The sequence below is a fragment of the Myripristis murdjan genome, chromosome 24 (genome assembly GCF_902150065.1).
Source record: "Myripristis murdjan chromosome 24, fMyrMur1.1, whole genome shotgun sequence".
NCBI classification, from domain to species: domain Eukaryota; kingdom Metazoa; phylum Chordata; class Actinopteri; order Holocentriformes; family Holocentridae; genus Myripristis; species Myripristis murdjan.
The window spans coordinates 3,141,552-3,153,966 of NC_044003.1; the positions used below are offsets into that span (position 1 = coordinate 3,141,552).

At 46.7% G+C, this 12,415-nt stretch overlaps 2 protein-coding genes across 3 annotated transcripts in view; one reads left to right on the forward strand and one right to left on the reverse strand.

Annotated features, from left to right (window-relative positions):
• Nucleotides 1-40: 40 nt before the first annotated feature.
• tmem242 (transmembrane protein 242) lies at nt 41-7,837 on the reverse strand. 2 transcript variants are annotated; one of them, XR_003927958.1, is made up of 5 exons: nt 7,698-7,837; nt 5,188-5,288; nt 1,818-1,955; nt 156-651; nt 41-123 (listed from the first exon to the last, which is right to left on the reverse strand). XR_003927958.1 is itself a non-coding variant. In XM_030047481.1 (4 exons), the coding sequence occupies exons 1-4, from the start codon at nt 7,801-7,803 to the stop codon at nt 532-534; spliced, it is 465 nt and encodes a 154-aa protein (XP_029903341.1). In that variant the 5' UTR covers nt 7,804-7,837; the 3' UTR covers nt 41-531. The 2 variants fall into 2 exon arrangements, 1 of the variants encoding a protein (XP_029903341.1); XM_030047481.1 differs by having other exon boundaries at nt 41-651.
• A 1,626-nt stretch (nt 7,838-9,463) lies between these two features.
• Nucleotides 9,464-12,415, forward strand: part of zdhhc14 (zDHHC palmitoyltransferase 14) — a 33,878-nt gene continuing 30,926 nt past the window's right edge. Inside the window, exon 1 of the mRNA XM_030047480.1 lies at nt 9,464-10,350. Within this exon, the coding sequence (XP_029903340.1) occupies nt 10,091-10,350 (260 nt within the window). The 5' untranslated portion in view covers nt 9,464-10,090. The remainder of the gene's footprint in view (nt 10,351-12,415) is intronic.

Consider the following 12,415-nt stretch of genomic DNA (forward strand, 5'->3'; position numbering starts at 1 on the left):
TAGACAACACACACACACACACACACACACACTACATCAGGTTAGCTTTAAGTTCTTGTTTTATTTTACACCTTCACCACCTTTTAAAGGATTTTCAGCCCCGGCCAGGTGATGGTGGGTCACCTGGTCACCTGGTGGGTCACCTGGGGGGTCACCTGGCGGGTCACCTGGGGGGCTGCCAGCTGAAGCTTTACCAGGTAGAAATGAGAGAAGATCCAAAGGTTAAACACAGCAGTCAAAGCTCAGTTCCTCCACAGCTGGAAGAACAGAGAGCGGCTCTGAAAGCAAACGGCGAGCTGGACGAGTTTCTCCGAAGCGGCTCACGCCCTGACGCCCTGGCGCCCTGACGCCCTGACGCCCTGACGCCCTGACGCCCTGACGCCCTGCAGGGAGACGCTCCAGTGAAACCAGTCACAGGAACTGGTTTGAGCCTCTGTGGGAACGAGGCGGCTCGGGCGCTCGGCCTCGTCCGGCTGATGTCACGTCTCTCTGTGGTTCGTCTCGTTCGGTCGGTCCACGCTCGGCCGCGGGTCAGGAGGATTTGGCCCTGAAGAGGGAGTCCCAGTCGGGGGTCTGGGAGCCGCTTTGGGCCTCTGGGCTCTTCGGGATGGACGGGAAGAAGGACTGCATCTTCTGCCGGAAGTCTGACAGCTGGAGCAGCAGGAGAGGAGACGGTGGAAAACAGGCAAACAGGTTCATACACACAATGAAACTGGATATTCAAGACACTGAAATAATAAAGTTACAATGATAAAGTCACTTTCATGTTATTTTTACACTTTTCCAGAAGCCAAAACTGTGTGCTCACTGTCACCACACACACACTTTTTTTTTTTTTTTTTAGAAATACAGATGTGTGTGTAGAAAACAGCGTGTGTGTGTGTGTTTGTGTGTGTTCGCAGTGTTCAGTCATGTGACTCCTGGACGGGACCTTCACCTCGATGTGATGATCAAACAGAAACATACAAAGACGTAGAAACTGCTGATTAAAGTCACTTGAGGTCCAAACCGCAGATTAAACCACTGAAGGATCCTGATACCAGCTCTAATCTGATCTGATCTGATATTTTTAAAACCTGAAATCACAACTTGACCAGCGAGAAAAACCGTAAAATAAACACCAGATGGACCTCCTGAACCCTAACCCGGACCGGGTCAGCTCTGCAGGGACTCTGAGGGGTTTGAAAGACGGCGGATTAGGGCTGTGGGAAAAACTGAACTTCCAAGATTAAAGTCGTAAATTTCCATCCTGCTGATCTGAGCCCAGAATCAGCAGATTGTTTTCTTCTGAATCGGCCCGAGTCACAGCAACGTCTCTTCAGAGTCCAGATGCTGAGGAGGAGGTTGGGGTTCTGGACTCAGACCTGCAGGATTTCCTTCAGACTGGATCCCACAGGAGGAGAACAGCTAGATTCACTGTTTGTTTGTTTTTTTTATATATAAATTTATAACTTCAGTTTCAGTTTTTCTTGCAAATTTACTGTAATTTCAGAATCTGAGTTTTTTTTTCCCACTTTAGTCTTGGAATTTCTGAGTTTTTTTGTCCGGCTCTGAGGTGATTTTTTTTTTCCCCGACACGGCCCTGAAACGCCGTCAGAGGTTTTTGTGTCTGCTGGCAGCTGAGAATTTTTTAATCCAAATTTGGCTGCTGTTTATGTGGACAGGAAGATCTTGAGCTGAATTCCTGTTTTCAGTTGTTTGACTTCATTTTCATACTCCGCATTTTGTGAAAATGTTTAATATTGACTGAAATTCAGTACCTTAAAGTTTTCATAATGTAGTCTTGGTTTTTGGGTAACAGCAGACGTGGTACTCACGCTGTGGACGCCGAGGGCTTTCCACACGGCGAAGCTGAGCAGGCCGACGCCGCCCCAGGCGTACAGGGAGCCCCAGCCCAGGGCCCGGAGCGCCAGCGACGCCCCGCTCTCCGGGACCGCCGCCGTGGCCGCGACGCCCTGCACAGGAAACAGAGCCAGCAAACACTCAGCGCCACATGGAGGTGAAGAAGAAGAAGCTTCACTGATCTGTTGGAAAAACTCAGCCGTGGCCGCAAGCTTCAGAAATCAAAATCAAAAGATTAACAAAGAGCCTTTAATCCAGCCTAGGACTGGATTTAAGACAAAGATTAAGCTGTGAAAAACACACAGTTTCAGACTGAACAGCTGAATTCAGCTGTTAAACTACAAATGAGCAAAATAAGAAAAAAAAAAGGGTTTTGGAAAACTGTACATGTAACTCTGCAAGAGATACTAAGGTTCCTATGAGCCGTATGGTACTCTGTGTGTAATTTCACAGAAGACAACGTACATGCCGGGGATTAGGTACCTGGTTAAAATATTTTTAATAGCTGGCAAAACGGCCAAAACAAGGAAATATGGGGTAAAACAGACCCTCCGACCCGGGAACAGTGGATAGAGATAATAGAGGAAATCTATATATTGGAAAAACTGACATCTCTTGAGATTGCAAGAAGCACAGCTGGAAGACAAGCGGCTGAAATGGACCTTCTTCAGGACGTCGATTTGAAAGGACAAGTCATACAGAGGACAAGACGGAAAGTAGCTCCCAACAGGACATTACTCCGTTTTTTATTTTATTTTTCTATTTTCTTGATTGTTCTGCTATCTTTAATTTCATGTGTGCTGTGTTTGTTGATGTACATGCAAAAATGAGGAAAATCAATAAAAACTTAAGTGAAAGAAAAAAGGACCAGAGGAAATCAGAACTTCAGTCCAGCTGAAATAAAAACCAGACGATGCACCTTCAACTGCTGACCCCGTTTTGGATTTTTCTGAGAGCCGAGATGAAGCAAAAAGAAGAAAAACTGTTTCTACAACATGAAGAACCCTAACAACCTTTTAACCCTTAAAATGAGGTCATTTACTTCCAGACTTGAGGCTTTGTAAGAACCCGTGAATACCCTCGGAACGTGACCTTGGATGTTTTGTTCCCGCCACAGATTTATCAAGTATGGAAAATGAATTTGGTCACTTCCCGGCCGGGACGAGGTTTGGATCCACGAGTCTCACGGATTATCTTCCCTGCGGCGGGAGGCAGGAGGCGGGGCTGCACACACAGACCGCCGCCCTGCAGAACAGAGGATTTCCTGGTATCGGAGCCGCAGAGCAGCAGATCTCCGGCCGTGACGTCCGCGGGACCTTCCGGAACCAAGTCGGAGATCCTCCATGACCGAGGACATTTTCTCCCTTCCTGGGTCTTTAACGCTGTTTTCCAGTTTGCCTGGAAAACAAAACATCTGCGGCAGAGGATGTTTGAACCAGAGCGGGAAAAAAACCCCAAAAACATTGTGCTTTTTTACTGCAAAGTCTCCTATTTGTGAAATTGCAACTTCCTCTAATAACTGATCAAATTCCCCGACTTCAAATGTCCGAAACTGGCCTGAAGAGTCCACAGGCAACTGGGGCGTCACTGGTTTTCTGCCTGATATGAGAAGGGCAGCCAGTCGTCTCGTCTCGTGTCGTGTCTCATCAAGTTCGAGGAAAACCTCTCCGGCCAGACGATCGCAATCTTCAGTCAGATTTCCAGATGAATAATTGATTTTCACTCGAGTTCACGTGGCTGAGATGTTACCTTTTTGGGTCTTAAATGTCGAATGTCTCATCAGCCATCAGAGAAAAAGCCTTGAAATTAAGAGTCTAGAGGAACTCTGGGTAAAAAATCCAAAAACACACATGGTTTTCTCGCAGTGAGCTCATCACACCTCCCGTCGCTCTCCTCAGCTTTTAGGATTTCTTTCCCTCACGCTTCTTTGTGAATCCGATGTCATCTGAATTGTAAACTTGAGGGTACAGTGTACAAATCTGAAGATATGGATTAGTAATTTGTTTGTGAATCTACATGCAGATTGGCATGTGGATTTATTTTTTCTACCATTCTGTAACCGACTCTTACAGCATCTCAGGAACATCTGAATGTTCGTTATTTGAATGTATTTGATTTGAGGAGAAGTTAATTAGTGGATCTTCTTCTACCTTCAGCGGACAGACGGCAGGATAAATGTGTTCAGAGGTTAAAGTCCCACCGTCTGACTTCTCCTTTAACTGCCCTCGTTCTTTAGGGACCGAACCAGACGTCAGAACGGTGTCCAACATCTGGTCTCAGTCTGGGGACGTCAGGACAAAACTCAGCCTCTAAGCTTTGAGTCGACTTCTCGGAGACTCCACGAGGAGCTGCACCCCGACCAACACGACAGAAGTGGATTTACAGTGAAGCAGCTGCTGAGGTTTTGCGAGATGAGGGCAAAGGGTCCGGGGCTGTAGGAAGCCGTCAGCTGTGCTTTATGTTCCAGTCGATAAAAGCATCTCAGAGATTCCTGAGCTGTGAACGCCGGGGAGGAGAGGACTGTGAGCTTTGGGCTGTTTCTCCTTCATGTCGCGCGGCCTTCCTGTTCCCCGCGGCGAGCGGCGGAGCGTGAAGACCCGGGCGACCTCCTCGCCTGTCTGGTTCCTCGACCACAGGGACTTGGCAGCCGCATACCGCTGCACGCTGAAATCCAATTTGTCTACAAAGACGAGCCTGTGCCAAAAATAGACTCGGCAAACAGGAGCTCCCTTGTGTCGCCGTGCCAAGTATATCTCTGGGAGAAACAAACATCCATGTGCGTCATTTTTAATCAGATCCTGTGAGGAGCGAATAAACGCTCCTGATTCGCTCCTCACAGGGTTGGTCACTGAGTCGAGGCAGACTTAACTCATTTGTTCTGCCCTCTAAAAACTGTCGAGAATATCTTCTTTGAAAACCTTTGGGCTGGTGTTTGGCTCTCGGTGCTGCAGCTGGAGTTTCCCTCGCTCCAACAGGGATCTTTGGATTAAAGAGTTCATGAAGACACTGGTTTGGTTCTCCCTCTGTTTCAACCTGACCATCAATCATCACCTTAAAAAAATGATTGCTAGCTTTTAACATCAAGACCAATGCGTAATACGCAGCAGGATTTGATTCCCCATCACCTTAAACCCTTACATGTCCCCTTAAATTTCCCTTAGGTTAGCTTCAAAGTTAGAAAAAAACACGTGTTTCCATCCAGCAGGACAGAGTCTCTGCTGAAGCTCCATCACGCTGATACTGAGTGAGATATTCAAAGCCAAGACCCCCACCACTTTGTGACAGCTGGTCAAAGAATAAAACTCACAGATTAATATCCAAAACACAGAGACAGCATCACTGCACCTTGTTAAACCAGTCTGGGCTTTTCTTCTTAGCCATCGCCAGCGTGGAGCCAAACCCTGCGATCATCCCGGCAGACGCCACCGTGGTCAGGAAGGCCGCACCTGCAGAGGAGGAGGAGGGGAGGGGGGGTGAGGCGCTGAGCCACGGCGGCACCGACACAATCCATTCAAACTGACTGTTTCTGTCATATCGGATCTATAATAAAAGTACTTTATAGATCAGTTGCTTCTAGACAGCTCAGCAGCCTGATTACAGAGGCTTTAACAGAGGCAGTCCCTGGGAAAACATCCTTTTGGAGTGTGTGTGTGTGTGTGTGTGTGTAACAGAGGTGACTGTACATTGAGGATAGATGTGGATCTCCTGTTTTAGAACAGACGTCACGTCACTGTAAACTACATATTACTTGGTGTTAGATCAGATCCTGGCCATACTGATTAATGTCAGTCAATTCAACATGCAGGACCACGGCTGTACGGCTGTGGGATCATGAGTTCACTATAAAATCATTTTGGAACCACACTATCCCACACTGTGGAAACAATACAGCCTGCTGATATCATTACTACTACTGGCACAGTAAATTAAAAAAAAAAGTCCACTGTTACCCGTTACTACCAGGGCGGAATGATATTTCATTGTAATTATCAAGATATTAATATCTGAAAAGGAAACGATATGGACGATATCAAATCCAGGGTTCAGGTTAGCCTGAGACACTGACTGCTCTGTTCTGACCAATCAAATATTTTTTTTAGTATCTGCATTTTCTACATCCAGTTGGTGTTATTAGGCTGGTATTATGATTTTTGAAGAATTAATTTTCAGTGTTGCTGAACTTAAATGTTCAAATACGTGTGAAGCCGTAGTCATAAATATACACTACTCACAAAAAGTTAGGGATATTTGGCTTTTGGGTGAAATTTATGGAAAATATAAAAAGTTCACGCTACAGTGATATTATATTATGAAAGTAGGGCATTTAAGTAGAAGCATACACTGGTGATTTCCTCATCTCAAACCATTTCTTGAAACAAAAGCCAACAACAGTGGTGGATATACCACAACAAAAAATGTCAGTGTCAATAACTTGTCATGTGCCCTTGAGCATCAATTACAGCTCGACAGCGACGTCTCATGCTGTTCACAAGTCGACTTATTGTCTGCTGAGGCATGGCATCCCACTCTTCTTGAAGGGCGGCCCTCAGGACATTGAGGTTCTGGGGTACAGAGCTCCGAGCCTCTACACGGCGACTCAGCTGATCCCATAGGTTTTCTATGGGATTCAGGTCTGAGAAAGTGCAGGCCACTCCATCTGAGGTACCCCAGTCTCCAGCAGCCGTTCCCTAATGATACGACCTCGATGAGCTGGAGCATCAAACACCTGATGTGAATTTTGCCGTTAAACTCCTTGTTAGAGAACAGCAACTTGTGCAAAAAGTACTGAAACACTGAACAGTTGGACATGTGCATTCAAAAGTTTACAGAAGGTCACATTAAGTTCACCTGGAAAGGTTAGAATGCATTTTAGGTTCATCCTGAAATTTCACCAGAAAGCCGAATATCCCTAACTTTTTGTGAGTAGTGTAGATATGAAATATTGTCCATGTCGTTACAACCTAACGAGGCCGTTCCACTGTCCCCGCCCCACCTGTCCAAACTCCATTCAGAAGTGTGGCAGGTGAACGGGAAGCAGGTCTGTGGTGAAGGTGCCTGTCTTAATGACAAGACTCAGTTTCTTAAATGAACGTAACAGGAACCGCTTGTCAAATCGGCGTGCGGATGATTCACCTTACATCCCTCAGTTTCACCAAACACTGAGAAACACTGAGGAACACTGAGGAACACCGGGTCACGCCGCTCGCTTTGGCGCACGGCGAGGCGCTGTGATGCGGGGAGGGCTGCTGCGTGGAAGCGGCGTTATGAGCTGAAGTTGTATAAGCATAAGAACTGCAGAGTGAATTATTTTATGTTTAATTATGAGCCGAATTAAAGTCTGGATCGTAACCATTCAGAAAACGTCTTGCATCGCTTTATATGCGCGTGCGGCTTTGCAAATAAACACGGAACCGTTAAACTGTCCGCTTTTTCAAACGGAGCTCAGCGGGGCGGCACGGCGGCAGGGAGCGGGGCGTCAGGCCGGCAGGGAGCGGGGCGTCAGGCCGGCAGGGAGCGGGGCGTCAGGCCGGCAGGGAGCGGGGCGGCACGGCGGCAGGGAGCGGGGCGTCAGGCCGGCAGGGAGCGGGTCCGCACGGCGGCAGGGAGCGGGGCGTCAGGCCGGCAGGGAGCGGCAGGCCGGCAGGGAGCGGGGCGTCACGGCGGCAGGGAGCGGCAGGCCGGCAGGGAGCGGGGCGTCACGGCGGCAGGGAGCGGGGCGGCACGCCGGCAGGGAGCGGGGCGCACCGTCCCCAGCTCACAGAGGTCGAGCTACAGCGGCTTGACACGCGGCCGGAAGCTTCCAGACAACGACGGGAAACCAGGGAAATAAACGGATAAAGTCGCTGTTTTCTTGCCTTTGAGCATCTGCAGTTTGGCCTCGTCCTCACTTTGTGCTTCCTCTCTGACATCCAGGCTGGAGGCTCCGCTGGCGGCCGTCATGTTGCCTCGGTCCGTCCGCATGAAGCCACCGGGGAGAAACAGCTCAGCTAGGAACGTTGTGGAACTACAATAGAACAATACAATGCACGCCTTGCTGTATTTGATAGTTTATTGAATAGTCGTTCTGTTTTCCCATAAAATTATTGTTTAATAATGTTTTTACTCACTTCATACTGCATACATTATTTTTTATCTTCATATCGCACATTTCCCCCCAAGTCTGTGCTCTGTTGCTTTTTTTTTTTTTTTGCCTGCTTTCATGATGCTTTAACTAATTTTTATGTCACTTTTTTTTTTATTGTTACCACACACTGAGTGTTTCCACATTATTAACAAATATGTTCAACTTTATCTAGATACTTTGGTGGTGTTATTTGCGGTGTGTTTAATACAAACCATTTACCATATCTGATTTCCCTTATATTTTGTTTATTCGATGTATTTTTCTATTATTATTGGCTGCTTCAGTCACTGCATTTCTCTCAGGAATCAGTGCACCTGTTTCCTGCTTAATCTCGTCTTATTTTATCTTAGTGCTGAGTGTCGCCAGCAGCTGCCTGAGAGAGAGAAAAAGATTATTATTGTTACAGTTCAATAAGGTGTTATATAAATGTATTTTGTCATGGAGGCAAAGGACGAGGGCAAACTGAACCCTGAACCAAAGATCGTCTATATCTGCCGAAAGCCCGTCTGATCCCGAGGAGGACGAAGGAAAGAGCTCTCACTCTGCTTCCGTTTGTTCGAACCACAAGGAAAACACAGCTTCTGTTCAAATTGTCTTACATCACATCACATCACATCGCATTACATTACATTAGACTTAAAAAAATAAATACCGTGGAAAAGAATGAGAAATCTAGGCACACAATAAATATAATTCATTTACCCAAAAAGACAAAATGCCTGTTTTTTCTGAATTAACAAGAAAATGATCCCAGAATTCTGAGAAAACATTTCAAGAAAAAAAAATCCAGTTTTATCTGAATTAATGAGTTAATTAACTGTACACTATTTAAACAGTTTATTTAATTATTTAACCGTGCAATCATTTATACCTGTAGGTCTTTACAACAATTCCATAAAGCAATATCCCCGTGTATATATGGTGCATGTAGCTGCATTCTACATGTGCTCAGTTTCTTATTTCTTTATCTATTGTTGTAATATTTTGTAGGATTTATGCACATATTGAGACTCAGTGTACATAACGTACATACTACTGACACAACTCTGTAATGCACATACTTTTGATACAACTTAAACATAATATACATACTTTTTTTAAAAAAAAATTGTGCAGCGTATTTTTATATATTTCATATTTCTTTCTATTTTCTTATTATTTCATTTTTCTCTTGAGAATCTGTGCAACTGCAATACACCCGACTTCCCCTCTCGGATCAATAAAGTATTTCTGACTCTGATTCTGATTATCAGGACTCAAAGTGATAATTACAAAGAATTTCCAGAATTCAGAGGGGAAAAACAAATCAGATTTATTATTTTTCCTGGGTGCACACATTCGGATTGGGGTTAGATTAAGATGCAGCTGTGAAGGTTACCGCCCACTTGCAGCCTACACACCGGAAGGTGGGTCTTCTGTTTTTTTTCCTCCAGAGTGATCCATCTCGCCAATAGAAGCTCTTGGTCAGTCCGCTCTCGCAGCCCGCAGCGACACGAAGCTCCGTCCGGAGGATCAGGATGCTCCGCACGTCCGCCGCTCCGCTCCGCTCCTCATCACCGGATAATTAAACCCGGATTTTTTCCGGCTGGTTCTCTGCTCTGCCGCTGATTGGCTGCGGCCGCTGGCTGCTCCGGGTCCGGCCTCTCCGCCCGCTCCTCCCCGGGATGTGAGAGCGCTGAGCGAGGACGCTGGAAGGACGTGGAGGCGCTGAGCCGCTGGTTCCTGCGGAGAGGAGAGAGGAGCTGCTCCGGCTCGGACACGGAGCGGACCGAGCCGCCCGCCGGCCCCCCCTGTCCGCCCGGACCGGGACACCCACAACAACAGATCCATGTTCTCCTGGAGAACACGATGGCAGAAAGCTCCGTGCTGAGGTTTCCCCACGTTTGCTGCCTCGAGTCAGAGGAACGTTCATTTTGGGGTTGACTGACCACCTGAGGAGAGTCAGACCTGTCAACAACAACAACAACAACAACAACACCAGCACAGCCTGCTTGAACATCTGTGTGTGTGTGTGTGTGTGTGTGTGTGTGTGTGTGTGTGTGTGTGTGTGTGTGTGTGTGTGTGTGTGTGTGTGTGTGTGTGAGCTTCACTCCACTCCGCTCCGCTCTCTCCGCGGCGGGACTCATGTCTCAGATGCATGCGGCTCTGGAGCAGCAGCAGTCCGGCCAGTACAACCAGATCTGCACCCGCAGCTCGTCCCCGGCCGAGGCGGAGGCGTGCCCGGCCCAGAGGAGCCGCAAGCCCCGCAGGAAATGGCAGGTGTTCCCCGGCAGGAACAAATTCTACTGTAACGGCCGGATCATGATGGCGAGGCAGACCGGAGTGTTTTACCTCACCCTGCTGCTCATCCTCCTCACCAGCGGCCTCTTCTTCACTTTGAGTGAGTGAGCGCACACACACACACACACACACACACACACACACACACACACACACACAGCCTGTTAAGGACTGTCATTTGAAATAAAACTGTTCCGGTGCTGCTGAAACGATTAGTCGAATAGTCGATGCAGAAGAAATTATTCAGTTATAATTTTGATAATGAATGTTGTTTGTCAAGTGACGATCTGTAGTGCACACACACACACACACACACACACACACACACACATAAACACACACCACACACATGCACACACACGCACACACACCTTTAGGCTCGTACTTTGAAATCAAACTATTCTTGTGCTGAAACAATTAGTGGAATAGTGGATTGGAAATTAATCGATCAATGAATGTTGTTTGTCCAGTGAAAATCTATTGCAAACACACACACACACACACACACACACACACACAGACTACTGAGGCTAGTAATTTGAGATAAAACTGTCAGTTGAATAGTTGATGCAGAAGAAATGAATCAATTCTACTTTTAATGATAAATGATGCAAAGTGAAAATATCTGTATGAATTGAATACTTTGGGATTTGTTTGGCTGCTGGTCAGACGACGGAAGACGTTTGAAAGCATCACGTTATCAATGTGATTATTTCCAGTGAGATTTTGGGTTTATTTTTCTACACTTTGTACACCAAGTAGGTTAATAAGTGATTAACTGAAGAAAATTAATCGTCTTTAAGTGATGAATCAGCGCTGGGGGGGGGGGGGGGGGGGGGGGGGGGGGGGGGGGGGGGGGGGCGAGCCGCAGCCCCGCAGGTGGAGGTGCATCAGGTTTTTGCAAGTAAACAAGAAGCATGAATTTAATTAGTGCTGGTAAACTGGGCTGAGCTGACACACACACACACACACACACACACACACACACACACACATCACAGAGGTGGAGAGGCAGGAGAAGTTTCTGAGGTTTTTAGAGGAAGGAGGGTCATGAACACGGGCTTAGTCTCACACACACACACACACACACACACACACACACACACACACACCTCACAGCTCTGCCTCTGGTGTCAACAGGGAGGATTAGCTCTGATACAGTTTATTAATCTGTCTCTCCGGTCTTTGTGTGATGTTATAATCTCGTGTCTCAGCTCGTCGAGGCATCACAGAATAAATGATGGGATGTTTTAGTTACAGAGGTAGAGGTAATCTGATTGGCCGAGTGAAACCTCAGTGGGTGGAGCCAAAGAGACCTATGGTTTTTGGGATACTTCCTGGTGCAAAAAGAAAAGTGAGATATTTTGCCTCCAGTTAAAATATCATGAATATAAATAGTTTGTGTGTGTAAAGTCTGATGAGGCTGTGATTCTCCTAGAGGTCACTAGAGGTCATTTTCTCCAGCCACGTCCAGTTGGACAAAAGTCTGTGCCTGCAGTGAAATGGCTGCTATGGGGGCCAACATCATCACACAGGAATCAAATGTGGCTCATTGAATCCACAAGAGTCTCAGCTTTCCAGTCAAAGCCAACTGATGCAGCTCCAAGACTGTTTAGGCCCCAGTCTGCACACACACACCATTTACAACAGGCCACAAGAAACACATGTGGACTGCAGGCTTTGGGGCCCAAACTGCATGGGATTAGCAGAAGGTGGGCGTGTCTGCAAAGGGGAGAGAACCCATTTTCATTCACACAGCTGGAGGTCAGAGGTCAAGGGACCCCGCTGGAAACAGACATGACAGTTTTTTACCTCGACAACATTCAGCTGAACTTTGTCAACAACCAGCGCGAGAATCTGGAACCAACAGGTTCTTCAGGTCGTAGTTCATATGATACCATTTTTCTTTACTCTTAATCAATTTGTTAATAATTACTAGCTACTTATTCGGCTTATTTTTAATGGAAACACAGACACAGCACGTTTGTTTGGTTGTTTGTTTGTTTGTTGTGTTTTTTTCCCTCCTGTGTGAGGCTTCCTGTCATTGGCTAGTTAAATCACAACACAACAGCTGATTGGTTTCTGGAAAAGCTCCACATCACTTTTATAATAATAAGGACTAAAGCCAGTTAGCAGGGAAGTGAACAAACAGAAGTTCAGCACAAACAA

Coding starts and splice junctions, on each gene's coding strand:
- tmem242 (XM_030047481.1), bottom strand. CDS start 7,803: ATGCGGACGGACCGAGGCAACATGACGGCCGCCAGCGGAGCCTCCAGC. Junction 5,289..7,697: donor CAAACTGCAGATGCTCAAAG/GCAAGAAAACAG, acceptor CCTCCTCTGCAG/GTGCGGCCTTCCTGACCACG. Junction 1,956..5,187: donor GCCCAGACTGGTTTAACAAG/GTGCAGTGATGC, acceptor TTTCCTGTGCAG/GGCGTCGCGGCCACGGCGGC.